Source organism: Crocuta crocuta, unplaced genomic scaffold (assembly GCF_008692635.1).
Source record: "Crocuta crocuta isolate KB4526 unplaced genomic scaffold, BGI_CrCroc_1.0 scaffold96, whole genome shotgun sequence".
NCBI lineage: Eukaryota > Metazoa > Chordata > Mammalia > Carnivora > Hyaenidae > Crocuta > Crocuta crocuta.
The window spans coordinates 2311538-2338858 of record NW_027531522.1 but is presented as its reverse complement, the minus strand read 5'-3'; the positions used below and the strand labels follow the sequence as shown (position 1 = coordinate 2338858).

The 27321-nt window shown below is 42.7% G+C and overlaps 1 protein-coding gene across 3 annotated transcripts in view; it reads left to right on the top strand.

Annotated features, from left to right (window-relative positions):
• Window positions 1-27321, top strand: part of KIAA1217 (KIAA1217 ortholog) — a 297582-nt gene that overhangs the window by 184505 nt on the left and 85756 nt on the right. The window contains exons 4-5 of one of the 3 annotated variants that reach the window (XM_077772488.1): window positions 14013-14211; window positions 18260-18353. In XM_077772488.1, the coding sequence (XP_077628614.1) occupies window positions 14013-14211; window positions 18260-18353 (293 nt within the window). Of the gene's footprint in view, window positions 1-14012; window positions 14212-17405; window positions 17508-17533; window positions 17649-18259; window positions 18354-27321 lie in introns of those variants that run through there. The other 2 variants (XM_077772490.1, XM_077772489.1) reach the window with 2 other exon arrangements.

Genomic DNA, 27321 nt, shown 5'->3' with positions numbered 1-27321 from the left:
CTGCCAACAGCCGCGCCTCCATCACCACCTCAATACTTGGGGAGAAGCTCTAAAGTGTAGTGCCTGGGGCACTGCATGCCTCCTCCGTCACACAGTGTGGCCCTCCTTCTGTGGGGACTTCTGCACATAGGCCCTGCTCTTCTATGGAATCCCAAACGTGAAGGAAGCCGATCATTCCAGCAACAGAAGGGGATCGGGTAGGGTGCCTTATATTTTTGGGTCACAAAAGAGAAACAGCAAGTCTGGTTTTTTTTTAAGAGCTCCAAATGAAGGCCAGTGAGATATGAATTCCCCCAAACTGCCCACACTCTCTTTCTCACCACTTTCTGGAAAAGAATTCTGAGCCTCCCCCTCAGACACCTAAGAAGCAGCTGAGAAAAAGCAGCCCAGAAGACGAGCAGTGCATGCCTCACCCTTCTGGTTGGCCACACGCCCTGAGTCGCCCTCTCTAGCGGACCTGGGGAGCAGAAGAGCGAAGAGTAAAATTTGAGGGCTCCTGAATATCCCTCAATGGCTGCCTGTGGCCAGAGGGTCACTTTTCGACTGAGGCAGCTCTCCCTCTTGGGCCTGGTGACATGAGTGGATCCCCCCCTGCACCTCAGGGTGGCAAAGGCCTGTCATTTGCTGATGGTCTCGCAAATGACTGATGGTCATTTCCCTCCCCCCAGAAAGTTTTCCTCAGTGGATGAGTTCCGTGACAGTCACAGACGCACAGGGACCAGCGCTGCCGGGGACGGGATGCCCTGTCTAAACCTGGGCCTTGGAAGGACACCAAGGGGTGCAGCTGGGGAGGGGGAGCCAGGCGGAGAAAAGACGTGGGAAGAGGTGGCACCAGAAGGCAAGAATCTCTGGGGTCCAAGCATCCCACGTGGACTATCCTATAAATATGAGTTTCACGAAGCCAGGAATCTGCCCTGTGTAATGCAGTCCTGCACATCGGGTCTCTTGGCATTTGTTTATGACATCAAAGGATGGGTTTTATTTTATTGCCATTAGCATATCAGAGGATAACTAAGCAACACTGCACCTATTTACCAGGCAAGTTTCCTTGGGAGATTTCTGGTCATCCTGGGGGTTTGCCTACAGGGGAGGCAAAGAGGCCCATCCCATCAACATCTTGCAATGTCCTTCTCCTCCAGCTTGGGGACCGAAAAGATTGTTACCGTTTCAAGCAGAGTAATTTTCACAGAATATTAGAAAATAAAAGAAATTCTGAATAATAAAACTAACACTGAATATTGGTGGGTTTTTTTAATCTACATGTAAATTACATAAAAATTAGAATTTCATACTGAAGACTTTGCTAGCGATATATTTATTCATCTGAAATAATTAGTGGTTATTATGATGTAAAATACTAACAATTTAGCAGAGAAGAAAATAAATCGCACATTCACTCAGATGGTTTCTTACTAATGTCCATGATCTCTGCACCTAAACCTGCTTATCAGTATGACTGAAGAAAATGCAGGATGTACAGATCTTCTAGCGGGGGTGGTTATAGGCTTTTTCTGAATTATAGCGAGGGTCCTTCTGGTACTTTGAAAACATACTTTGGAAACAGCAAATGTTGCACTTTGCGTATCCCTGAAAGGTCAGTTAATTTTTTTCTGAGACCATGATTACTGTACTTTTACACATTTGTTCTTGTCTTTCAGAAAATCTTCTTCCTTTTGTGGCCTTTATCCTTTGCTTTGTACTATACAATTTCTAGACCTATTCTTTTATCAAAAGTCAAAGAAAACTTCCCAAATTCCCATAATTACATCCAGGTGTAAGCTCCTGGATGCTCTGTGGAAATGATACTATTTAGATAGCATTATTTGGCATTTTTAAAAATATATAACGTGTGTACACACACATAAACATTTATATGTGTGTGTATATATATACACATATGTAGTTTTTAGGTTTTTTTTTAATGGAAAAGGACAGAAAACATAATATAATAGATGTTACAAAGTTAAACAGATACTATCTGTTAAACACCTGAGACACAGATTAGTACAGTGATTACTGTCATTAGCAGGGAAGGTGTGTCACACAAGTAACTTCTCTTGCCTCAGTGTTCCTCATCTGTGAAATGGGGATAATTACAGTAGTGACTTCATAGAGATTAAAAGAGTTAATATTTGGAAAAGTCAATGGTAAATGGCAAGTGCTTTATAACTTTCTGCCAAATTTTAAAAGGAAAAGTATCTCTTTTTTTTAAAGTTTATTTTTGTTTTAGTAATCTCTATGCCCAACATGGGGCTTGACCTCACAACCCCAAGATCGAAAGTCACATGCTCCTCAGACTTTCTGTAATTCCTTCAACTCCCTGGCATTTAAAATTTTTTTTTAATGTTTATTTATTTTTGAGAGAGACAGAGAGAGAGAGAGAAGAGTACAAGTTGGGGAGGGGGAAAGAGAGAAGGAGACACAGAATCTGAAGCAGGCTCTAGTCTCTGAGCTGTCAGCACAGAAACCGATGTGGGGCTCGAACTCGTGAACCATGAGATCATGACAGGAGCCCAAATCAGACACTCAACCAACTAAGCCACCCAGGCGCCCCTATCTGGCATTTTTAAAGAACAATGTAAAATTCCATCTTTTTTCTTTGCATCTCCTTTCCCAGCGCTAACTACATGCCGAAGTTGGGGGATGTGACAGTCGTGTGAGTTTTAGTGCTTCTACTCGTATATCATGAATAGTATATTTTATTTTTCTGTGTCATAAAACTTTACATAAATAGGAACATATTGCATGCATCGTGGTAACTTTCTGCGGCCATACAATATTGTTTCTGATATCGATCCATGTTGATAGATGTGGTTCTAGTTTGTTCATTGTAAATGCTGTTTACTGTTCCATTATATGAATAAACCACTGAGAACAAATTGGGGGGAAATGGAACTGCGAACAGAACAAGTGCTTGACTTGTGAGGTTCTTCTGTCTTATGGATGATTTGAAGCCGGGTGACAGGATGAACATCTTCAGCTGGTGTCCCACCAGCAATGAATAACAGACTGTATTTTCTATGACTTCGCCAATAGTTGAGGTTATTGGGTTTGCTGACTTTTGCCTCTCTGATGGGTATGCAATAGTAGGTCATTGTTTCCATTTTTATTTCCATAATCAATTGTGAGATTGGGCACTTTTATTGATTATTGGCTGCTGGGGGCTTCCTCCCCTGTGATTTGTCTTCTTATGTCCAGTTTTAGATATCTATTATTGTGCATTTTCTATTGTCTTATTGATTTATAAGGGTTCTTTATTTATACTGAATACTAGTCCCTGGTAGAGCATATGAGTTGTAAATGATTTCTCTCAGACTGTGGTTTGTCTTCTTTATTTTGTTGATAATGTCTTTTACAGTAAAAATATTCATTGTAATGTAGTGTCATTCAACAGCATTTGTCTTTCTGTTTGTTTTATTTATTTTATAAGTCCCTATAATGCCTGAGTGGCTCAGTCAGTTAAGTGTCTGACTCTTGATTTCAGCTCAGGTTGTAGGATTGAGCCCCACATCAGACTCCACTTTAGGCATGGAGCCTGCTTAAGGTTCTCTCTCTCTCCTTCCTTCTCTGTCCCTCCCTAGCTCTCTCACTCTCTCTCTCAAATAAAATAAAATAAAATAAAATAAAATAAAATAAAATAAAATAAAAGTCCCCATATCAGTGTGTTAAGAGACAGCACCCTGTTTTATTTTGTTTTCTAAATCTTGTAGTTTTAACTTCTCACATAGGGGTCTTTAGTCCATCAGGAATTTATTTTACTTACAGTATAAGGAAAGTTTATTTTGTGTTTTTTTTTTTTTATTTTACTTTTTCCATTTGGAGAACCACCTTTCCTCACCCTATTTGTTGAATAGTCCTTTCTCCACGGTTCTGTACCACTCCTTCTGTCATATCAAGCTTTCATAGATCCCATGTCTTTTTCTAGGCTGTTCTTTTCCATAGTTCTGTTTGTTCTATCCCTGTGCCAAACCCCCAGTGTTAATAATGTTGATAGCTGGTACAACAAGCACTCCCTCTTACTGTTGTTCAGAATTGCCATATTGTTTCTATAAGGGGTATATTTTTATTAAACTGCATTCTCTAATTTTTTTTCTAGTGTCTGGGGTTGCTATTGATTCTATATATTGATCGTACATCATTCAGTCATATTGAATCCTTATTAGTTGTAAATAAGACACACTTGCAGTGTGTCTGCAGGTTTCCTTGGATTCTCTGTTATATCACCTGAGAAAAATCATAGTTTTGATTATCCCTCCTAATCCGTATACCTTTTTACTTCTTTTTCTTGCACTAACGATGCTACTCAGACTGACTGCAGATACAGAAATAGCAAAAAATCTGAGTTTAAAGATTTTATTTTATCTCTACACCCAACATGGGGCTTGAACTTACAACTCTGAGATCCAGATGTCCATGAGCCACCAACTGAGCCAGCTTGGTGCCCCCGACCCAAAAATCCAAGTTAAAAGAGAATGCTTCTAATGTTTCATCATTAAGCATTACCTTTCTTTGAGGTTTTTGGTTGGTTTAATTGGTTCACCAAATTAAGAAAGTTCTCTTTCATTCTTATTTTTCCTAAATTATGAATGTATTTTGGATTTTTCTTAACATTTTTCTGACACTGTTAAGATTATTATATATAGTGCCTCTTATTTCTTATCGTAGAATATATTAGGACAAGGCTATCTAGTGTTAAACCATCCTTATATTCCTGAGATAAATTCTTCTTGGTCATGATGTATTTTTTCATACTTTGCTAAGTTTGTTTTGCCGATATTTTATTTAGGGGTTTGCATTTATTTTTTAATGTTTTTTATTTATTTCTAGAGTCAGAGAGAGACAGCACAAGCAGGGGAGGGTCAGAGAGAGAGGGAGACACAAAATCTGAAGTAGGCTTCAGACTCTGAGCTGTCAGCACAGAGCCTGACATGGGGCTCAAACCCACAAACCGTGAGATATTGACCTGAGCTAAAGTTGGACGCTTAACCGACTGAGCCACCCAGGTGCCCCTAGGGGTTAGCATTTAAATTTGAAGTTTTTCCTTTTACCACTTTCCTATAATTCAGATTAATACTAGCCTTATAAAATGAAGTGATGGGAGTGCCTGTGTGGTTCAGTCGGTTGAGCATCTGACTCTTGGTTTCAGCTCAGGTCATGATCCCAGGGTCGTGGGATCAAGCCCCACATCAGCCTCTGTGCTGAGCATGGAGCCTGCTTAAGATTCTCTCTCTGTCTCTCTCTCTCTCTCTCTCTCTCTCCCCCTCTGCCCCTCTCCCCTGCTTGCATTTTTTTCTGTCTCTAGAATTAAATAATAATAATAATTTTTTAAAATGAAACAAATGGGCATTGCAATGTTTAATTTAACTGACAGCTCACATTAAGTATAAGGAAGAATTCAGTTACAGTTCTCCCGCACTTCCCATACTCAATTATGGTGTTTCTCATAGCATTTTCATGCATTTTCCACCTTAACTGCTGAGACGTTCAAGATTAAATTATTGACTCCCTTGACATTGCTGCAAGTTCTGCAGTGACTCTGCATTATAGCTTCTTCATAGAGAAGTTTCCAACTATCCATGTAAAAAGGCAGTAAGATCCGCTGGGAATGAATAGGGTCCCAGCACCAGAAATCAGCATCTGACACATTCATGACTTTAGCACAGCTTGAATTCCAGAAGTCATCAACAGATTCTTGAAGGCATTTTTTTTTTTAAAGAGAAATGGCTTGGGATGCTCACTTCAATGGTCCTATCGTATCACTTGAGTCCCAGGCGTACCAATTTGTCCGGAACAAAATAAAGTTAAGGGGTTAAGCCTGAATGGTGCCATGACCGAGACTTTGTGTCGAGAATGAGTGTGAGCAGGGTTTCCGTCCAGTGTCTTCTGTCTGTCAGGTTGCTGATTGGGACAAGACTTTATCATATTCAACTTCCAACAGACTTATTTTTTTTAACATCTTCATCCATGATGCTAACACAGGTGGCTCCACAATTAAGACTCTTTAAAGCACATCCTAAATTAGAATTTGGCATAAAATTGCTCTTTATCTGCCTGGAACTTCTTAGACTTTCATAAAGACTCTCCCTTAGGGACTCTCTGGAGGGTCTCCATAGTTCCTCAGTTATAACTAATAGAAGATAAATGAGTTAAAAGACTTAACAAAGTCTTACACTGCCTTAAAATCAGGTATCTAGAGGAACTAAAGGACTATTTGATTGATATAATCATTTTTCAGATATCTCTGCAAAGAGTTGGTGTCTACTCAAAACAAAGACACTGAAATCTAAGAGGTTATTCCAAAAATAAAGAGCATCGACTTTCTATGGAGAATACATTTTTTGTTATCTTGTTCCTCCGCACAAGGCAGCTGTCTCCATCCTGCTTTGTCACCTACTTGAAAAGCTACTCCATAGGAAGGGACAGAGCAGCATGGGTCTGCTCCAGGACGGGAAAGGTTACTGACATCTGAGGGCATGCTAGAGCTTTTCAAGGAACCCACGCAGACTTGGCCTGAAAACGCTGCTGTGTCTGAAACAGAATGTCAGCTGGTGTTAGGTATGAATTGCTAACTTCTAAAGAGCAGTGTCATTTATGGAACCACTGGATGGGTTAGAACACAGAGGGTGACCAGAGATTTACTTCTGTACTTCCCATTTCCGGCGTAGGACCTGGCACATCATAGGGGCTTGTGTTGTGAAGGAATGAAGCCATCCCTACAGGTCCCCTTCAATTCATTTTGTTCTAAATCATAAGACTCTTGAATTCAGTCTCTTAAGGATACACCAGTGTGTTAACTAATCTGGAATCTTTTGTTGATATTAAATACCAATGTCTTTCCCAATTCAGATGCCAATTTACATTCTACCAACTCCACTGGAAAATTTTCTAGAAACAGCCTCCATGGCCCATCTCTGCTGGCTTAAAAAATTACTCCACTTCCTGAGTAGAATGCCTAATTGGTCAGTCTCTTTAGATCTGTGGAGGTTACCTTTTCAAATGATCAAATGAAACCGTACTTATTTTAGGAAACGTAGAATATACAGAAGAGTCAAAGAGAACAGTATCATCCATGAGCTTATCAGCCAAAGACAATGACTTTTCTCATCATTTTGGTGTACAGTCATCAGATAGGTAGACTTACCTGATGAAACCAAGGTCCAGGCCCCTATATGTAAATGATTCACGTTCCAACTGAATTTTATACTTCTAATTGTTCTTAAAGAGGCCCCTCAAAACTGTATAAGCTTGAGACCAAACAAGACCCGATCCATCGCTCCCATCAAGGCGATTAACTGATTTCTACAAATCTGGTTCCGTTCTGTTTTGTAGTACACTTTATATCTTAACAAAATATACAATCTTTCTCATACTCTTCTAGAATTCCTTTTAATAACAGCATAGTGTTCAATGAATTGATTTATTATATTCTTCTAGAATTCCTTTTAATAATAGAGTAGTATTCAATGAATTGATTTATCAAATGAATTGATTTATTAAATGAGTCCCCTAATGTTGGAATTCCCCAAGGTTATTCTTACAGATGATGCTTTATTGGGCATCCTGATAACTACATGTCTATGCATAAATATCTGGAAATGGAGTTAATGGCTCAAATAGTATGTATAAGTTAGGGAGCTTTTGACACATATTAACAGACCGCCCTTTAAAAAAGTGCTAACAGTTTACTTTCCCAACAGTGGTATATGAGAGAATTCATTTTCCCAACCCTTGTCTACACTGTTTATTGTATTGTAAACACCTTTGCCACTTTTATAGGTATAAAAACTATCTTAATAATTTAATATTTATATTTTTCTTATTAAGTTGAAAACTAAATTTCCTATCAGGAAGTACTATAAGAGCTCTTTCTATTTTTAAGGCATTAGCCATTTGCAATAGTGGTAATGTAGATACTGATTTGCATAATCTTAAATTGGATTTGAAGAAACTGAGGAATGTAGGTCATTTGGAATTGTCACTGTCATCTGCTTGTGGAGAATGCCATTTAGGGGAGATTACGGAAGGCATGCCAGAAGGCAAGCATACATATTAACTTGGCTGTATTACAGGGAGAATTGAATTCATTTCAGCTAAAAGATATGTGAGCATCTACTATGAATCCAACATTCTACTATATATTCCCATCATATGAATACAGGTAATCATACCTTGGAATTAAAAGCTATGCTTGAGGCACCTGAGTGGCTCAGTCAGTTAAGCGTCTGACTTCAGCTCAAGTCATGATCTCACAGCTCGTGAGTTCGAGCCCTATGTAGGGCTCTGTGCTGACGGCTCAGAGCCTGGAGCCTGCTTCTGGATTCTGTGTCTCCCTCTCTCTCTGCCCCTCCCCTGCTTGCCTTCTCTCACTCTCAAAAAATAAACATTAAAAAAATTGTTTTAAAAGCTATGCTTGTAATTTCAGTAAAACAATGTGAGCACAGGTGTAAAAAAATAATTCCTGGAGCACCTGGGTAGCTCAGATGGTTAAGTACTCAGCTCTTGATTTCAGCTCAGGTCACGATCTCTCAGTTCATGGGTTCGAGTCCCACATCGGGATTTGGGGGCACAGCATGGAGCCTCTCTCTGCCCCTCCCTGCTTGCATGCACATGCACGCATTCTCTTGCCATCTCTCAAAATAAATAAACTTAAGAAAAATTAATTCCTCGATTCTCTATGCGAAAACGACAGAAGAGTGGTTGGGGAAAATCGCTCAGAGGAGGGAATGTGGGTAATGTGTGTGCCAGACAAACTGGTGAAAGATCATCCACAGTGGTAGCACAGCGTGCGTCCTAAACGTGCACGCTAAGTTCACAGAACAGCAAGATTTGCAGGAAAACCAGAGTGCGATAGGAGGGCGGCATGGTGTGGGGTAGTAAGGCAGCAATGGGAGACTGAGCTCTGTATTAGTCCGTTCGGGCTGTTGTCACAAATTCCCATGCATAGAGTATCTTGAAACAATTTATTTCTCGCAGTTCCGAAAGCTGGGAAGTTCAAGACCACGGTGCCAGCAAATCTGGTGCCTGAGGAGGACCCACTTCACGCAGATGGCTGTCTTCTCAGTGTATGTCCATGTGACAGAGCAGAGAGAGAAAACAAACTCTCCTGTGTCTCTTCTTAGAAGGGCACTCCTCCCATCAGGGTCCTTGACCCTCATGACCTAATTACCCCCCACAGACCCTGCCTCCAAAACCATCACAGGGGAGATTAGGGTTTTAATATAAGAATTGGGAGGGGGCGGCCCACAGACACTCAGTGCATAGCAAGGTGACTCTGTGAAAATCCTTGCATAACCGCATCAAAAACAAGGAATATTTGAGATGTCTCACGTTCTAGAACCGATTCTGAGATTCAGATTAGAAGTATGTATAGCACCAGCATGACCTGCCAAGCATACTTTATTTTGTTTTTGTAAAAGGTGACCACGAGTTCTTGGTGAAATATCCACATTGCCTCTGCAGGGCCATTGAGGTGGAAGAACCCTGGAATGTTCTGCTTCCTCCGAGGGTGTCCGAGTGTCTTGGGGTTCATTTCGACACTGTTGCTTTCAGAGCTCTGTGCCCGCCCCAACGTAGATGGTCGCTAACCATGTGTCAGCATTTAAGTAGACTTACAGATGACAATCTTTTTGTCTGAGCTGCCCCCGACCCCCTCATGCTTCAATATCTTCAGGCAGATGGACAGGCGAAAAGTGTGAGGACGGCTAAGATGGCCCAGAGAGGAAGATTGGCGGAGGTGGACATGGTGCGGAATTTCAGAGGCCGTATGCTCCAAGGGACAGATCATAGGGTCTGCGGACTGATGGAATGGCATACAGAGGCCAGATAGCCGTTGCTAGCTGTCACGTTAGGCAGGCTACTTGGACCTTCTGATCTTCCTTTTCCCGACCTGCAAAGCAGGGCCGCCGTAGCGACCTGACAAGAGACGCGGTGCTGATGCGAAAACCGTGCGCACCGTGTCTGGCACGCAGCAGACCTCCTCTCAATGCCTCTCCCTGTCCTCTTCCTTCGGGAAATGAGAGTTTACGATCCAAGGCCCTTCAGGCTTCCCCTGTAATCTGGATCACGCAGCACAGCGAGGGCTGGGAAGGCACGCCCGCGCGGCCTGGGTCTCATCCTGGTGCCAGGAAAATGCATCCTGCATTAAGAGATCGCCTTCTGACTTGAAGCATTTCTGAATACCTTTCCTGAGTCAGAACTGAATCCGGCGTGAAAAGACTGTTCCCCGCTGTTTGAAAAGGCATCTTTCCCGGCCTCTCTGGATTTTCACCATCTCTAACTGGACTCATAGCCCCTGCTGACAGATGTTCCAGCCAGACCCTGAGGGAACCGTCGTTTGGGCCCAATCTTTTTTTTGGGTTGTTGTTTTTTTTTCACTCAGAGTCTACAAATTCTCTTTCAAGCACACACACGTGCAGAATGCAGATGTGGGAATGAGAAGCAGGCCCTCTGAGTGAATGAGGCTGTGATATTTGACTGTAGTGAGGCCATAAGTAGCCCCTCGGAGGGGGCCTCGCCCAGGCATGGTCGGGGCCCAGACCTCAAGAGTGGTTTTGGCATTTTGCTGTGGTATTACTGATCGCATGGGACAGTCCCCACGTCTCCCGTTTGGGGCAAAAAATTGCCAGATCTGTGATCAGAAAGACTTGAAAGGATTTTTCTGAATCCTGAGGAATGTGTTAACAGCATGGATATTTGGAAAAACTTGCTCCCTGAAGTAGCTTGAAGATCAAAATTACCTCAGAGAGGAAATCTAGCTGCTCAGTGCAAAAGGACTACTCCAATCAAGGAATAAGAAAACAGCCGCTTCAGAAAGTATCTTTAATGTGTATACATACTAATCAGAAACAAGACTACAAGGCTATTTCTTGTAGCAAAAGCTCTTACAGCTTGGACACACCCCAAATGAACATTTTTTGTCTCACTAGTAAGCCATTCATTCCTTGATTCATTCAACAGACATTTATTGAGAAAATGATGTGTAACAGGTATTATCTATAAGGCCCTAAAGGTCTTGTGGTGAACAACAACAAAAAAAGTTACAAAAAAAAAATCCCAGACCTCATGAAGCTTACAGTCTAGGGGAAGAAAGTGATGATAAATATAGCCAGAGTGAAAATATGAATTATAGTATATGTGAAAGATACTGAGGAACAGAAATGAAGTAAGAATTGGTGGTATGAAGTATTACGGTGAATGGGTGCTGAAGTTTTGGACAAGGTGGAAAGGCCTCAAGAGAAGCTGACTTTGATAAATACCTCACTGATGGTCAAAAATATTTCCTTCCAGATTTTCAAAGCTATTTCTCTATCATATTCTGGTTTCTGGGTTGCTGTTGATTGTTTTCTTCCTTCCTTCCTTTCTTTCTCTCTTCCTTCTTTCCTTCCTTTCTTTGTTTTATTTGTTTATTTACCGAAAAAACATTTTTAATGTATTTTTTTGAGAGAGAGAGAGTGGGGAAAGGGCAGGGAGAGAAGGAGAGAGAGAATCTTAAACAGGGAGAGAAGGAGAGAGAGAATCTCAAAAATGTGGAATGCTCCACATCCTGCACGGAGGCTAATGGGGACCTCCATCTCATGACCATGAGATCATGACCTGAGCTGAAATCAAGAGTCAGATGCTTGACCAACTGAGCCACCCAGGTTCCCTCTGGAATGCTGTTGCGAGAGCTAATAATCCCTTTCTGACTCCTGATTCTTTGTTTGTGACTTTTCTCCTCAAATCCCTCCTCAAGCTTGCTGGACCTTCTGTTCTCCCCTTACCATCTGGAATGTCTCAGTGACAAGCCTGAGTGTGCTGTATGTTTCATAAGCTTTTTCGATCTCTGATCTCAGGTCCTTCAGTGTGGGGGGAAATTTTTTTAGAATACTTTTTGTAAAACTTTTGCCTTTTCTGATCTCTTTTATCCAAATTCCCGGTGGTAAGACTTAGGATGCTTTGAATAATTCTTATCGGTTTTCATGTTCTCCATTCCCGTCATCTTTTTGCTCCACTTTCTGAGATTTCATCAACTTTTTCTTCCTCCTTGAATTTTTTTCTTAAATTAAGCAATCTGTACGCCCAACCCCAAGATCAAAAGTCACATGCTCTACTGACTGAGCCTCCCAGGCACGCCTCTTCCTCTCTCAATTTTTAATTCCTGCTCTCATGGTTTCCAGAGCTTGCTCTTGTTCTCTGAATGTTCCCCTTTCCTTGGATCGTCTCATCTTTTCTGAGTTTCTGTTTTCTGTTTATTTTGGTGTTTCATGGTAGTGGCTTATGTGAAATGCCTGTCAATCCTGGTAGTCTGTGAATGTGTGAGTGGAGCATAGTCGAACCAACTGGAAGCTTTCATAGGGAATTGGGCCACTTCACAATGAGGTAATCAGACAGAACTGGGACATTGCCCTCAAGTTTAATGGAACCCCTGTAGGACCCCTCCATTTCCTGACTGGGGGTCACCTCTTTGCAAGTATTTTGTCAGAAGGTGCCTCCCCGCCTCACCCCTCTGTGCCTGATGAACCAGGATCCAGTCTGCTTTGTCCTACGTCTTAAGTCCTCTTCTGCAGGGAGCCCGTTGGCTGAGTGGGATAGAAGGGGAGTTTCAAACAGTTTGCAGCACCATTTTTAACAAAGTGAAAAGAAAGTTCAATCAGACTTCATGCTTTGCACTCAGTCTGAATTCCTCCCCTCAGAAGGATCTAGTGCTTTGGTTCTGGTGCGTCCCTGGCCCTGCATGTTTTTTGTTTGTTAGTCTGCTTTGGGGTTTTTTAAGGGCATTTATTTTATTTCTTTTCTTTTTCTTTTTTTCTTTTTTGAGAGAGAGGGAGTGCTTAAGCGCACTCACAGGTTGGGGAGAGGCAGAGGGAGAGGGAGGGAGAGAATCTCAAGCAGGCTCCACGCTCAGCCCAGAACCTGATCCGGGGCTTGATCTCACGACCCTGAGATCATGACCTGAGGTGAAATCAAGAGTCAGAAGCGTAACCGACTTAATTTGGGTAGGGCTTGGAGGGGACATCGCATTTCTGTTCCGTGTGACATTAGCTGGAGCAGATCACCTGGGCACTGGAGGTTCTCTCAAGATGGGTCACCCATATAACTGTGGTGGTGGCTGTAGAATGGGTGCCTAGTGGGGACTACCAGTCAGGACTCTCATTCTTCTTCATGTGGCCTCTTCATTGGGCTCAGTTGGACTCACAGAAGCTTGGTTCGGTAAGGGAGCGTCCACGAACACACTCATTCTTCAAGAGGATAAGGTCTAGTATGCAAGTACGTACCAAGCCTCCATTTCACATTTTCCTTGCTAATGTCTCATTGGTCCAAACAAGTGACACGGTGAAGCCCAGACACAATGTGGTAAGGGACTGCACTCATGAATACCGGGAGGTATGGTTCACTGGAAGCCACATTCCCCCTGGAACTCCAAAATTCTGTGATCCAATGCTTCTGTTTTTCTTTGTGTAACTGACTTGCTCCATTTTCTTTCTGAAACATTGGGGTGCCAGCTTCTTGTCTTGTAGATAGTTTCATTTGGTATAAACATTCAGTAAATATGTATTATTAGAGCCACAGAAATATTGTAGCCTTCCCACTTAACACATCTCTGAATGGACTATAAAAATTTTAACTATATAGCCTACCCATTGCTATGATGATTATGTTGCTAGTTAGTGAAAGACATGGGGAAAATCACCCTACGGGGTCAAATTCCTAAATATACCTTTCAAGGGAATAAAGCATTATCCTTTGCTTTAGGCTACCAGAGGCTAGCCTCTTGTCCCTGTCCTTTTGGTTTTAAAAGAGTTGAAAATTGGCCTCTTTAACATCTGTCTGGACTCCAAGGAATAAAAGTGAATATTTATGCGATAACCAGAAAGTGCATTGCTTGGAAATTCCAAACAAATGTCTCTTGTTACACTCTTTCCAAGCTTGTCCTGAACCCTGCTGTCTGTGGTGGGATGGGAGAGGCTGAGCTTTTGCTGCGTGTTGTGTGTGTCCTGAGCTGGCACTGATAACTGTGTTCGTTTTGCATGCAGGGGTTCTCTATCTCCAGTACGGGGATGAAACCAAGCAGCTCAGGATGCCGAATGAAATCACAAGTGCAGACACAATCCGTGCTCTCTTCGTAAGTGCCTTTCCCCAGCAGCTCACCATGAAGATGCTAGAGTCGCCCAGTGTCGCCATTTACATCAAAGATGAAAGCAGAAATGTCTATTATGAACTCAATGATGTAAGCCTGATAGTTACATCGTGTGTGTGTGTGTGTGTGTGTGTCCAACCTACTGCATTTCGCATTGTTACAGTCTGTACTGATCCTAATCTCTCCGTGTCTCCATGAACAAAGCACAGCTATTACCCTGATTGGCAGGCTTATCTTACCCCCAGGTGTGGATTCACGATCTGCTTCTCTGCAATCCATTTATAAGGTCTGGTTTACAAAGATGAGGACAGGCTTCTTCCACGTAGATCCTTGCCTATCACATCTGAAACGAGTGTAAGAAATAATCCAGTCTGCCGAGAAGAGTTAGGGAACCTGTGGCCCAGAAGATGGTAGAGGGACTTGATCAACACCATAAGGCCATGCTCGTGACTGGAACTTCCCCGCTCCTTCTCAAGTGTTCTTTCCCTCACAGAGGCTGTGAACATTTTAGGTCATGATCCCACTGGGCCATTATTTACACCAACAGATAAGAGTCGAAGCAAGGGACCCTATGCCGTTGTCCACGAGAAAAAAGGCTGAGAAACATTCCCCCTTTCCATGTTTTTCTTAAATAGTTGGCTTTACCAAAGAATCTCACTTCCCGAGTGGGTTTTCTCCACAGCCCCCAGGAGAATGTCCTCTCAAATGAGGCTAAGTAGACTCAAGCTATGGCAGGTGGCTCAAAAATAAAATCATCTGTATCTACTCTGCTGGCGTTGTGTCCAGAACAGAAGGAACCCATCTGATGTCTCCCAGCCACCCAGCCTGACAAACCAGACTTAGGTCAGCACAAAAAAGCAGTTGCTTACTGTAGCTTCTAGACATTTTAGAACTTAAAAAAATTATTTAGTGACTAATTCAGCTCTTTCATTTTATGGGGCCAGAAACTCAGATATTTAAAAGTTAAAGGGCTCATTCAAGATCACACAGCCAGTTCATGTCCAAGCCCAGCCCCAGACCTGACCGTCCACATCCTTGGTGAAGAGTTGTTTTTTATTCCCTCAGAATGTTCCCTGCCCAACTGACCTGGTCCACAACTTGGATTTTTGGGTTCCTTCCCCATGGGGAGAACGGGGTGCCCTGTGTCTTCATTATGAAATTAATCAGAACCACTTCTCACAAAAATATGCCTTCTAGAGCATACTAAGTGTAAACTGATAAATATCTAACAATGATCACAGATGACACATTTAGGCGTGTGCCAAGGTGTATGAGTAACTTAGGGCTTTCAAAGTTTGACACATGCCCTAACTGGCGGGAGCTACATCTGTTGGCCGGCCTTGCTGCTTTTAAAAAAACATGTTTAAATATTCATGGGTATCAGAAAATTCATGTTTGTTTTTTGAAATAAATTATTAATCAGCCTGTCACCAAAAAAAATGGAATTTATAGAGCATGATATTAAACATGGAGTGATCGCATTATCTCTCAAGAGCGTGTTTGTGGTCAAACAATGCCATGCATTGTTTTTCCACGGACTTACCATTTTCCAGCAATCTTCTTGAATTCCCATGTTGTGCAGTCGGAGGACTAGAAGGAAATGGTAATAATAAATCTGTATGAAACTACATGAAGCCACTTTTCATTACGGAGCTCTAGCCTGATGAGGTGATTAGAAACAATTGGACCCCGCTGTCTTGCAGGCATTTTAACTTTTATTTATTTACTTTTTTCATGCAAGCATTTTTAAACTGCAATGACTCACGATTTTCTAGAGACTTTCCCAAACCTCAGAGTGCTGCTGCTAGGGCTTCCTTTACACATTCTTCCAGAATGTTGCAAGGAAGTCTCAGAAAAAGAGATGGGAGGGAGGTCAAAGAGGAAGAGGTCCCCCCAAATTTCAAACTGAGATGCTCCTCCTTGATGCAAAGTCAGTTGATAAAATAGATTAAAATAGTGCTTGAGAGAAGAAGGGATCCTTTCTTTAAACATTAATAATATTCAGTTAATATGTTTACATTTGTGAAAGTGATTTTAAGCTCATTTAAAATGTTTAGCTGGTAGGGCGCCCGGGTGGCTCAAGTGGTTGAGTGTCTGGCTCCGGCCCAGCTCATGATTTCACAATTTGTGAGTTTGAGCCTTATGTCAGGCTCTGTGCTGACAGCTCAGAGCCTGGAGCCTGCTTTGGATTTTGTGTCTCCCTCTCTCTGCCCCTCCCCTGCTCACATTCTGTCTCTCTTTGTCTCTCAAATATGAATAAACAATTAAAAAAATTTTTTTAATGTTTAACTGGAAAGTCATTGATATATAACTTTGTCTATAATTTTACTTTTCAGTATTTTGATTTCCCTATAAAATGGATCTTAAAATATTTTAAGTGGATAAAGTGTTTTTATTTGGTGCTGAGTATAATGTTTACGCTAGGTGCTCATATGTAGGTCTTTTCGAAAGAATTACTTTCTCGCTTTGCTCACATGCATAAAATGCCTCAACTGTGTTTTATTTGAGTGGAAGAATAAATTCTCACCATCGGCATTATATAGAGTCTCCCCCTCCCCCACAAAACATACCATGTAGATTGTAACAAAAGACAATGGCTTTAATCTTCTGAGCCCAGAGACAAATTTCCTTTCACATCCAGTATTTTTGCAGTGAGAGCGTATCTGTTAAACGTTTACCTATTTCGTCATTGTGTTGGTTTCTTCGTATTTTCCTTAGGAAAATGCTATAGAGCGTTCAGGTTGAAACTCCGTGTTGTAAATGTTGCCATGGTAAATGTAATCGGGGCCTTTACTGTCGGTTCATCTTGGATGAGCATGTTTCTAAATTAATCATAAGCCAACCTCATGCTTTGTAAATACCTTTAGAATCACACTAAGTTTTTTTCACAGCTCAAGTAAGTAAGGTTTTCATATCATCACTTGTGACTCCCCCCCACCAGCCACAGGTGGGCCCTTTAGTGAATTCCTGTGTCCTCACCTTCTGTGAGCTCTTGCCTTCACATTAACGTAACCCCTCTCACATCAGCTTGTAACGAGCTCCTTGAAGGCCGGGGCAACCGTGCAAGCTTGGGCTAGTCGTTGCTTCAAAGCAATTACTGACATACTCAAAGGAGGGAAGCAAGACTAGTCCAAGAATCCTCCACTTCATTTGAAGCAAAACATAACCCAGTAATCCCGGAGATTGCGATCAGCCCACAAAGCGTGTGGCTGCACCTGGAGGAAAAGAATGCGTCTTCCTGCACACATTTCCCTGAGCTCGGTGCGTGGCTTTGGAGGCACTCAGTATAGACGGCGCTGAAAGTGCCCTGGGTGGCCCTTCTACTGATCAAAGTTGAATGTGGAGGGAGAAAGACTTCGTAGATGTTCATATGCTCTTAAATAATTTTAAGGTAGGGCTCTGAGCGGGATGTGGGACTTCTGTCCTTTGCTGCGGAATGACACCAGTGCTGTATACGCTGGGCTCAGAAAGAGAAACAGACCAGTGGAAGACTTTATCCGCTGCTATTCCTTCTAAACACCTAGCACGTCCAGTAAGTCAACTTGTATGTAGAAAAGTCTGCTTACAACTCACTGTGGAATTTAATAAAAGCGGGGGGGGGGCCATTGGAAAGATACTAGTTTTGATCTTGGTGGTACTTTTTTTTTTCTGGACTGCAAATACATTTTATTTTCCTTGCTGAAAGTGTTTGAAGGGAAAACCATTTTCATTTGTGTGCATTCATGAGATAAGCAGAAAACCAGGTGTTTGGGCGAAGTAAACTATTAAATATTTAAATATTAACCAAATCTCTTTGAACGTATTGTAAGTATTGGAGCTTTATTGTCTCTTCAAGTGTTAGCTTTCCTTGCTCAAATCTTGAAAGAGAGTCCATGAACCGGTATTTGTGGGTAGAGGACTCCAGGGAAAGACTAATACCTTCCTGAAGAACAAACACAGGGAAGAAAAGCCAAAGTCACTTTTCTCCTTTTCCTTATTTATTGTCGCCTGTTTTGTGGTGAAAGAACGTTCTGTCTGGTTGGTTGTAGACCACAGCTCGAGTGTCTGTTCGTGTCGTTTACCTGATTCTTCAGGGCAGGCAAAGGAAATGGCCAAAATAAGGCTCCTTTCGTCTGCGATAGTTATTGATGTTTTTGATTCCAGGAACATTCAGGACAGATCACTCCTTAAAGTCTACAATAAGGACCCCGTGCATGCGTTCAATCACACACCGAAAACTGTGAATGGAGACATGAGGGTAAGTTTTCTTATTCTATTTTTAATTTTATTCAGCAGGTCAAACCAGCCCACTCATTCTCTGGCATGGTCTCCTGGTGGCAATCACACCCCACCACCAGATTCTAAAGGTTCTCAACCCTCCTCTTGTCTGATGACTCATTATTTGCTCCTTAGTAAAGAAATCAGATTTCCTGGACATTCTGGGGCAATGGGATTGATAGAGGGCCTGACACATCCTCATTCATCTCTAAGCGTGGAGTTTAGTTGTGTCCTCACTTCAGGGGGATCCTGAGAATCTTTGCCTGAAAGTACCTGTGGTCTGTATACAATTAACTTATTCAGAGGATCTCTCGCTCTCTTTCCTACAATGAAAACTAACAAAACAACAACAAAAAACCCAATGTACAATTTCATGTAGAATCTATTATTCCAAGCATTCTACCTAAGTTATTCACCTTTGAATTCAAGACCTTTTGCTGGTGTACTGTATTAAATATTATCAGACCTTATCTGAGTCATGTTGAAGACATAGTCCAAAAATCTGCACGATTTGGGAGCTAAAGCTCTCTAGATGTAGATCATCTCAGAAGATTATCCAGACATTCAAAGCACACGGGGATTTTTGAAGCAAAAAGCACTGGGAAACAGAAAGGACACATTTTAAAATCACATTAATGCAGGTTCGCTAAAAAAGGGATTGAGTTTCTAACAATAGTGCTACATTCCCCTCCTGCTATATCTCCTCTCCACTGCACACACAGATTTAGAAGATGCGGCACCATTCTGTAGCATCTTTTCTGAGGATTAGCATGTTGCTGGATTCTTTAGTTTAACTAGAAGCAAAGTAAATGCCAAAGAGGCCCAGGCACTGTCTTTCCCAGCATCGTGGTTGCATTCTGACTCCGCTTCCAGAAGGCATGTATCGGTTTGCTATTGCTGCTGTAACAAATAAATCAAAGTTTGGTGGCTTAACATGACACAGATTTACTCTCTTAAAGTTTTAGAGGTCAGAAATCTAACATGGGCTCAGTGGACTATAAACTCAAAGAGTCATCAGCAGAATGTAAAGAAGACATCAGAAGGCTGTCCCTTCTGGAAACTCTAGAGAGAATGTTTCCATTTTTTCTGGTTTCTAGAGGGCACGCACATTTCTGTGGCTTGTAGACCCCTTTCTCCACCTTCAGACTCAGCCACATAGCATCTCTGTGACCTTGCTTCCATCAGCACATCTCTAATCCTCCCTCTTCCACTTTTAAGGACATTTGTGATTACATTGAGCCCACCCAATGCTCCAAAATAATCTCCTTATTTTAAGGTGGCTGAGTAGCAACCTCAGTCCCCCATTCATGTGTAGTCAGAGGTTCAGTGGACCATTGTTCTGTGTCCCCAAAGGGTGTGTGAGTCTCAGACCTCCTGGCCTCTCGGTCCTATAGAAAGTGCTGGAAAAATTTCTAGAGAATTCTGGACTACATATGTGTGATGACATTGTGGGATGAGAGGCCACCCTTTGGGAGGAAAAGGCTTCTTACATCCTCGGCTGCTTTTCTTATGTCAGAAATGATGCACGATTTGAAGTGAAGGCTGTGTTGCTACTTCAGAAAATCTAGGATTTTGAGGCTTATTTTTAGCTGGTTACACTTTCAGTGTAAACCAGCACCACGTGAAGACAGACTGAGTCACGCTGATCATGAAACATTGTCTGAGTGTTACAGTACCGTCGCTTGTTATTATTTCATTATTCTTTCTCACTGACATTCTTAAGTGTCTTTGTTCCCTTGGATATCCTTATTTTGTTTTTAATATGGCTGACCTTCAAACTGGACTTTCATGGTGCTCAGAGTTCTGTTTCTGTTACGTGGAGCTCACACGGGCCCCCAGAATCGCCTCTGAAAATCTTGTTTATGACTGGGGAGGACACCTGTTTTAACTCTTAAGCAGATGTGATACCTACATAACGACCAGCAGTGAGCACATAGAGACTCAAATATCAACCATATGGATGAAGCCTGTTAGAATTCAGAACGTTAGCTCTGGGTTTCAGTAAAGTTGTTCTGCTTTTACTTCTAGATGAGACCCTAGTGATCTTTCTGTGTTGCCCACAGCCTCTTTTTACACAGTGGTGTGTGTGTGTGTGTGCACCCACGTGCGTGCACTCGTGAGGAAATCAACTGTTGTCCCCAGATGACAAGACAGCAAATGTCCACCATCCAACTCACAGACGTGCTTTTAGGTTTCCATGAAGACGACTCAGAAATGAGAAACAGAACGTGGTTTTAAGACCTACGAGGTGTGATCATGCCTGCAGTTTGTAACTTGGCCCTGATTCACAGATTCCAGAAGCTAACAGACATGGGATCCCTTCAGCCTCACCTTTTGGCTGTGGAGGTTGGAATTCTCTCTCCTTCCTCCACGAGTGTGGCCGCCTTACCATTAAAGGAAAGGAGGCTTTGCTGAGCCCGGCCTGAAGCCCAGCTGCATTACCCCGTCACTTACGGTAAAGAACAGAAACAGAACAGAGCAGGGATCAATTGTTGTAGACTAAACCAAGCTGCGTGGTGGGTTTCGGGGTGCTGCATCCTTCTGTATGTTTGCAATGTGAGCATGGCCGTGAAGGAATTTGATGATAACTACTCACATGAGCCAGTTACACAGCCCTGCGCCTGATGTCATCTGCCTTCCACCACCAGCTTCCAGATGCAGCCCGGGACAGCCCACCCAGCTGCCCACTCATTACCAGCAAACATACACGTCAGCAGAAACATTGGTTGGATCGAGCAGAGGCGCAAAAACAGCAACACCAGAGGTTGGCAGTGGCCCCTGAGACCGTCCTGAAACAGACTTTACGATCTTACCTGTGAATCCCAAGAAAACGTGAGGCTCTGAATCCACAACAGTCCATTCACGAGGGCAGTTTTATGTTGGCAGTGGTGTGACTCAGGAAGCATGTTAGACTAAAGTATTAACTTGGCGGTTGTGGGCCCCAGAGCATGCACAGAATATAAGCCTGGTGGGGAAAACATGTGTCTAGTTTTTCATTTAGCATCTAGCTGAGCACTTCTGAGGCTCGTCCGTGGAAGGAGACTTGTAGTTTTCTGCTGGAACTGAGCACACCCAGCTCCTGATTCTTTACACGTGGGTGCAAAGCACCCTCATCTAATTTAATCACATGGCTTTTGTTTCGTTACAAAATTAGATAGTCACTTTGAAATTTTGTTCCCAAGGGATTGAGCTCACCATATGGAAGAGGCCCTCTTGCAAAAACGATGCATGAACTCACAAGGCTTGTGATTCACAAATGTACGACTCAAAGATGAGCCATTCCATTCTGTGGCTCTCAGAGGGTCCCAGGGACTCCCTATTCACCAAACCCAGTGGCATTTTCGCAGTCTGGGGGCTTTTCTGCCTTCTCAAGCACTTTAAGATGACTTCATGAGATTTTCTGCTCCCGACTTTCGGTTCTTCCCCTCCTATATGTCTTTAATTTTTACTTATATGTGACAGCTCCCAGGTTTGCAATTAGAATTCACTCCCTAGAATTGGTCCTACATCTTAAATTATTTCCTAATACCAATATCCGTTACTGCCTCCCAGACCTCTTTTATTTCAGCTCTTTTATTTGACACCTACCAACAGTCTCCTTAGAAACTTTGGTTTCCATTACACTGCCATTTCTGAATCCCCTACTTATATTCATACACATCCCAGCCTGCTTCATTAACTACCCCTTCCTTCTGCCCCTGAATGGTCTTCATTGTGCTCAGGCAGACTTCACTACTGTGTGTGGTGTGTGTGTATGTGGTGTGTGTGTGTGTGTGTGTGTGTGCGTGTGAATTTGCTTTTTTTTTTTTTAACCTGTACCTTTTCACTTCTGGTTTTTATCTCAACTGCTCACTTGACCATTACCTCATTGTGGCTGACCCTTGAAACTATAACCCTAACTCTGCCATTTCTCTGGACTTCAAGAGCCCCATGTTCAACTGCCAAGTGACTGTCTCCATGTGTCTCCATTGTGTTCTGTTGAAAAAAAAAAAAAATTCCAATTTTTTCTCCTAAGTCCTTTTCCTGCTTGCATGGTAGGGTGACTGTGAAGGGGTATGTGTGTGTGTTGAGGGGTGGGGAAGTTGAGTCATCAGTGATTCTTTAATCGCCTGACCCCTGTTTCTCAACACATCCCTGGCCGCCAGAGCCCATGCAGGTCACTCGACAAGGCCTCTTACGGATGACCCTTCTACCATTGCGTACACCATTGCTCTCCCAACAGCTAACTTTTTTGAGCATTCACTGCACATTCTTACGGGTGATCTCATTTAATCCCCAGCACAACATTTTGAGGCAGGTATTGGGTTAAGCCCTCATATTCGTAGCTCAGAAAGCAGTCATGTAGGTATGTTAAGAAATTTGCCCAAGTACACACAAGAGTGGCAGAGCTGAGATTCGAACCCAGGTAGGTGGCCTCCAGATCCCCAGCTCTTGGCAACATGCCTCCGCTGCTTCAAGTCTAGCGTTCAGTACTGTCCTAGCAATCAGTCATGCAACAGCCTTTAGCCAGGCTTCCGACTCTTCTCACCCCAGTCTAACCACCACTCCCCAAGCCATCCTGCTAAGCCCACCTTCCCACTGTGCGAAGAATAGCACAGGCCAATGGGGCGCCCCAATGCCCAAACAGAGACGCCTTGCAGTTCTTACTCCGGGTGTGTGAAGTGGCCTCTCCTTCTCACATGTCTGCCTTTCAAAATTCCATCTGTCTGGCATACTACAGAACAATTGCCCGACTCCTTCTATAAAATTTGGCCTGAGAAAAGGGTCGGCAGGAACACTGTCCTGTTTCCTGGGTCATGTCTATACCACAACCACCAAATGCCACGTGTGCACCATGTTAGAATCCTGATCAGAACAACCAATTCTGAAAAAACATCTTTGAAACTCTTTGGGAAGTCCGAACATGTGTCAGAAATTAGGTGATGTTAGGGGATAACTGCTAATTCTTGCTTGCTGGTTATGTTTTTAAAAATGAGTCACACTAAGTGTTTACAAACTAAATGGTATAACGAATGGGACTTGCTGAAAAATATTACAGCAGGGTAAACCCAAAAAGTGGATGTAGGTGAAACCAAATTGGTGAACTGCTGAAAAATGTCAAAGATGGATGATAAGAGTTCACTGTATTATTTTCTCTACTGATTTTGAGTGGTTGAAAATTTCCGTGTTAATTTTATGTGGAAACATAAAAAAACTTGTTTTTAGAGGCCAAACAAAAGACCACCTACTCGATGAAGCTTTCCCTAGTGCTCTGTCAGAATTTATCTTTTCCTTTTGGGGCACCCTGCACGTTGTCTTTGTGTTATAATCATTCATTTATTTTTTATATGTAATAGCTAACTTTTTTAAAGTTTATTTGAGAGAAGGAGAAAGAACATGTGCAGGGGACGGGGATTAGAATGAGAGAGAAAGAGAATCCCAAGAAATCTCTGCACTGTCAGCACAGAGCCCAACGTGAGGCTTGAACTCACCAACTGTGAGTTTATGACCTGAGCTGAAACCAAGAGTCAGATCCTTAACCGACTGAGCCACCCAGGCGCCCTGTGGTGTTCTAATCATTTAGATGCATGTTCATCTTAGTCCGCCAAACTGTAAATACTCCAAAGGCGCAAACCGTCTCGTGTTCATCTCTGTATCCCTCAGAAGTCAGCCATGGCATCCTACCATGGCGAGTGTAAACATGGAATGCATTGAGTACTACCACGGTAGTGTTGTATGTGCTGTATTATTCATTTTCTGTCATTAACGAGAACCCACTGTAAAAATATCTCTCTGTTCTCATCACCAGAAATAGTTGGGCTCCTCCTGGTTTATTTTTGTCATATGGACACTTTGAATCTTGAAAGTGATCATTTTCCCTCTTTGTGTTGCTACTCTAAAGCTTGAAATTAAATTTGTGGCCCGCCCACAACAAGCTTACAGGCGTTTGCAGCGTGTGTTTTGTGTGTTGGCTTCGTTCCTGGCCTCTCTTTTTTAATTTTTCTATTTTTATCTTTTCGTCATCTGCTCCACTTTGACTTTTTTTGGGGCAAAACTGTAATGATTTATGTGAGTTCTATTCCTTTGTGGAATCAGGCAGGATATAAGAAGTATTCGTTCTATACCGTTGTTTTTTTCGATGTAAGATAAGAGAGCTTTTTGTATCTATACAGTAGGCAGTGTGTTAAATACTTTACATACTGTCTAGTCAGTAGCTCGGCAAAGTGGGTATACTGTCTCCATCTTTACAGATGATACAACTGAGGCCGGGAGTCTTTTGCAGGCCCATGCAGCTGGAAAATGTCAGACATAGCATTTGAACCCAGTTCCTGCTGACTCTCTGTATTCAGCTCTAGCCTCCCTTCCCTGATATTTCTATTCAAGTTTTATAAGTTTTTTAAATGTTTTATTTCTGAGGGAGAGAGAGAGAGAGAGTGTGTGTGTGTGTGTGTGTGTGAGCAGGGGAGGGTCAGAGAGAGAGGGAGACACAGAATCTGAAGCAGGCTCCAGGCTCTGAGTTAGCTGTCAGCACAGAGCCCGGCGCAGGGCTCAAACCCATAAACCATGAGATCATGACCTGAGCCCAAGTCGGACACTTAACCGACTGAGCCACCCAGGCGCCCCTAGTTTTATAAGTTTTGAAATGATACCCTGATGACATTTTAGAACACATAAAATATCGTTTCTTAATATTTGTTTCACTCCTGAACTCTACTATGCATCTATTTTACATCTTTTTATATTTAACTTTGCTCCATTTTGTTCTCTTTTGACCAAGCTAAAGTGGTACTCTCCACCCTCACCCCCACTCCCATCCCCCCCAAAAAGAAGAAGCATATGTCATTTAGTATGTATGTCTGAAGTGGCCATGGCTTAAAGCTCTTTTTTCCATGGGGTAGTGCTCTGGCTGACAAGAGGAAGGTTTCGGAAGGGAGGAAGTAATCCTGTAGAAATGGAAGAGAAAAGAACCCCATAGAAATGGAAGTTTCCAGGATGCCTGGGTGGCTCAGGTTGGTTGAACGTCCAGCTTTGGCTCAGGTCATAATCTCACGGCTCATGAGTTGTCAGCTCGGAGCCTGCTTGGGATTCTCTGTCCCCCTCTCCCTTTGCCCCGCCCCTGCTTGCACGCTCTCTCTCGAAAATAAATACTTAAAAAAAGAAAGAAATGGAAGTTTCCAGAAATACTCATAGCTAACCTTCTTTTGTCATTCAAGGTCCCCCTCCTTGACCCACCACCACCAGCAGTGGTTATTAGTGCCGAACATTCATGATCTACTGACTCGGTGCTGGGTGCTGCACCCAGCATGGCGCTCGTATTCATTCTCATCAGATTTTCAAAACAACCCAGTGTGAAGGGAATCCTCGTTATCCCCTGTTTCAGATGTGGAAGCCGAAGGTCAGAGAGGTTAGAGAATTTACTCAGAGCCACACAGCTCTTCACTGGTAGAATTGGATTTGGAGCCAGGCAGGCCAACTCTAGAACTGGCCTTCTTACTCACTCCAGTAGTTACAGCTGTCCTTCCCCACTCTGATCTCTTCCTCATCGGTGTCCATGTGCCACCTGTGTTTGAAGACCTAACTCAAAACCCACTATTTTTAACATGACATCCCTGCCCCCTCCCTTCTCCAAGCCTGTCTCTCCACAGAACCTCACCTGTCGACCCCCTTCCCTCTTCTCCTGCCCGCCATGGACACACCTGAAGTTCCTTTCTAAACCCTAAGCTCCGATAGGGGTGAAGTTCTCCTCTAGTTCATCTTCATGCTCCCTGGGTTTCCCTCCAACAATGTCCTGCTCTGAGGAAATTCTCATTAACTGCCTGGATGCAAAAGGGGTTCACTCCAGCACTCTTCCTACCACAGACTTTCTGTGAATGCCCTATTTGCTAAGATCAGTACAATGATTGGTAAATATAAGTATGAACGTTTGTAACACATTCCCTTGCTTATCTTAGTGGTAGGTAGTTCCTGACCAAGATGAGAAATAAGAATATCTGTCTGTCCTAACAAATTCTCCCATCCTGTCAATAAAACTTTACAGCAGTTAGTAACCCTAACTTTTTTTAATGTTATTTATTTTTGAGAAAGACAGAGAGAGAGAGACAGAGTGCAAACAGGGGAGGGGCAGAGGGAGAGAGGGAGGGAGACACAGAATCAGAAGCACACTCCAGGCTCTGAGCTGTCAGCACAGGGCCCGACACAGGGCTCCATCTTATGAACCATGAGATCATGACCTGAGCCGAAGTCGGATGCTCAACCGACTGAGCCACCCAGGAGCCCCAATAACCCTAACATTTAAGATAAGACTAACACATTTGTTGGATTGAGCTAAATGATTGTCAGAAAACCACACATATTTTCTCTTTTTAAAAGTTTTATTTTCAGGAGTTAAATTCACCTGTTGTAGAAAGTACACTAATCTCTGGATACCCAATACAACAGATCTTGTTTTGCTGTGATTTAATTCAGTAGGACAAATCTTGCGTGTAGATTGAGGTGTTAGAATTCCCAATACCTCCCAACTGACAAAGTAGGATGATGATTTCAGACCAGTTCACTTACCCCCAAGGTTCACTGGTCACTCACCCAACCATTATGCGTCACACCCCTCCTCTGACTCTGGCTCTTGTGCGAGATTCTGAAGATATAATTGTGAGCAAGTATCGTGACTGCCCTCCCAAATCTTCGAATCTCGCAGAAGATCCAAAGCCAATGATAATCAACAGGTCAATAATCAGTTGCGATACAGACATCTGTACATTTTCACATCAGTTCCAGGCTCCGTGAGATCCTTGCCTCCGTTCTATTATTTGCTCGAGTTAACACAATGGAACTCACTTGAGTGATGCATCTAATTATGCCCCTTTTATGTCACGCTTTTCTGACCGGCAGAAAGATGTTTGTGTTACAGTTGGTAAGGAGTTCCTCTTATTGAAATGGTTACGGGGGCAAACACATTTGAATCCAGGGGC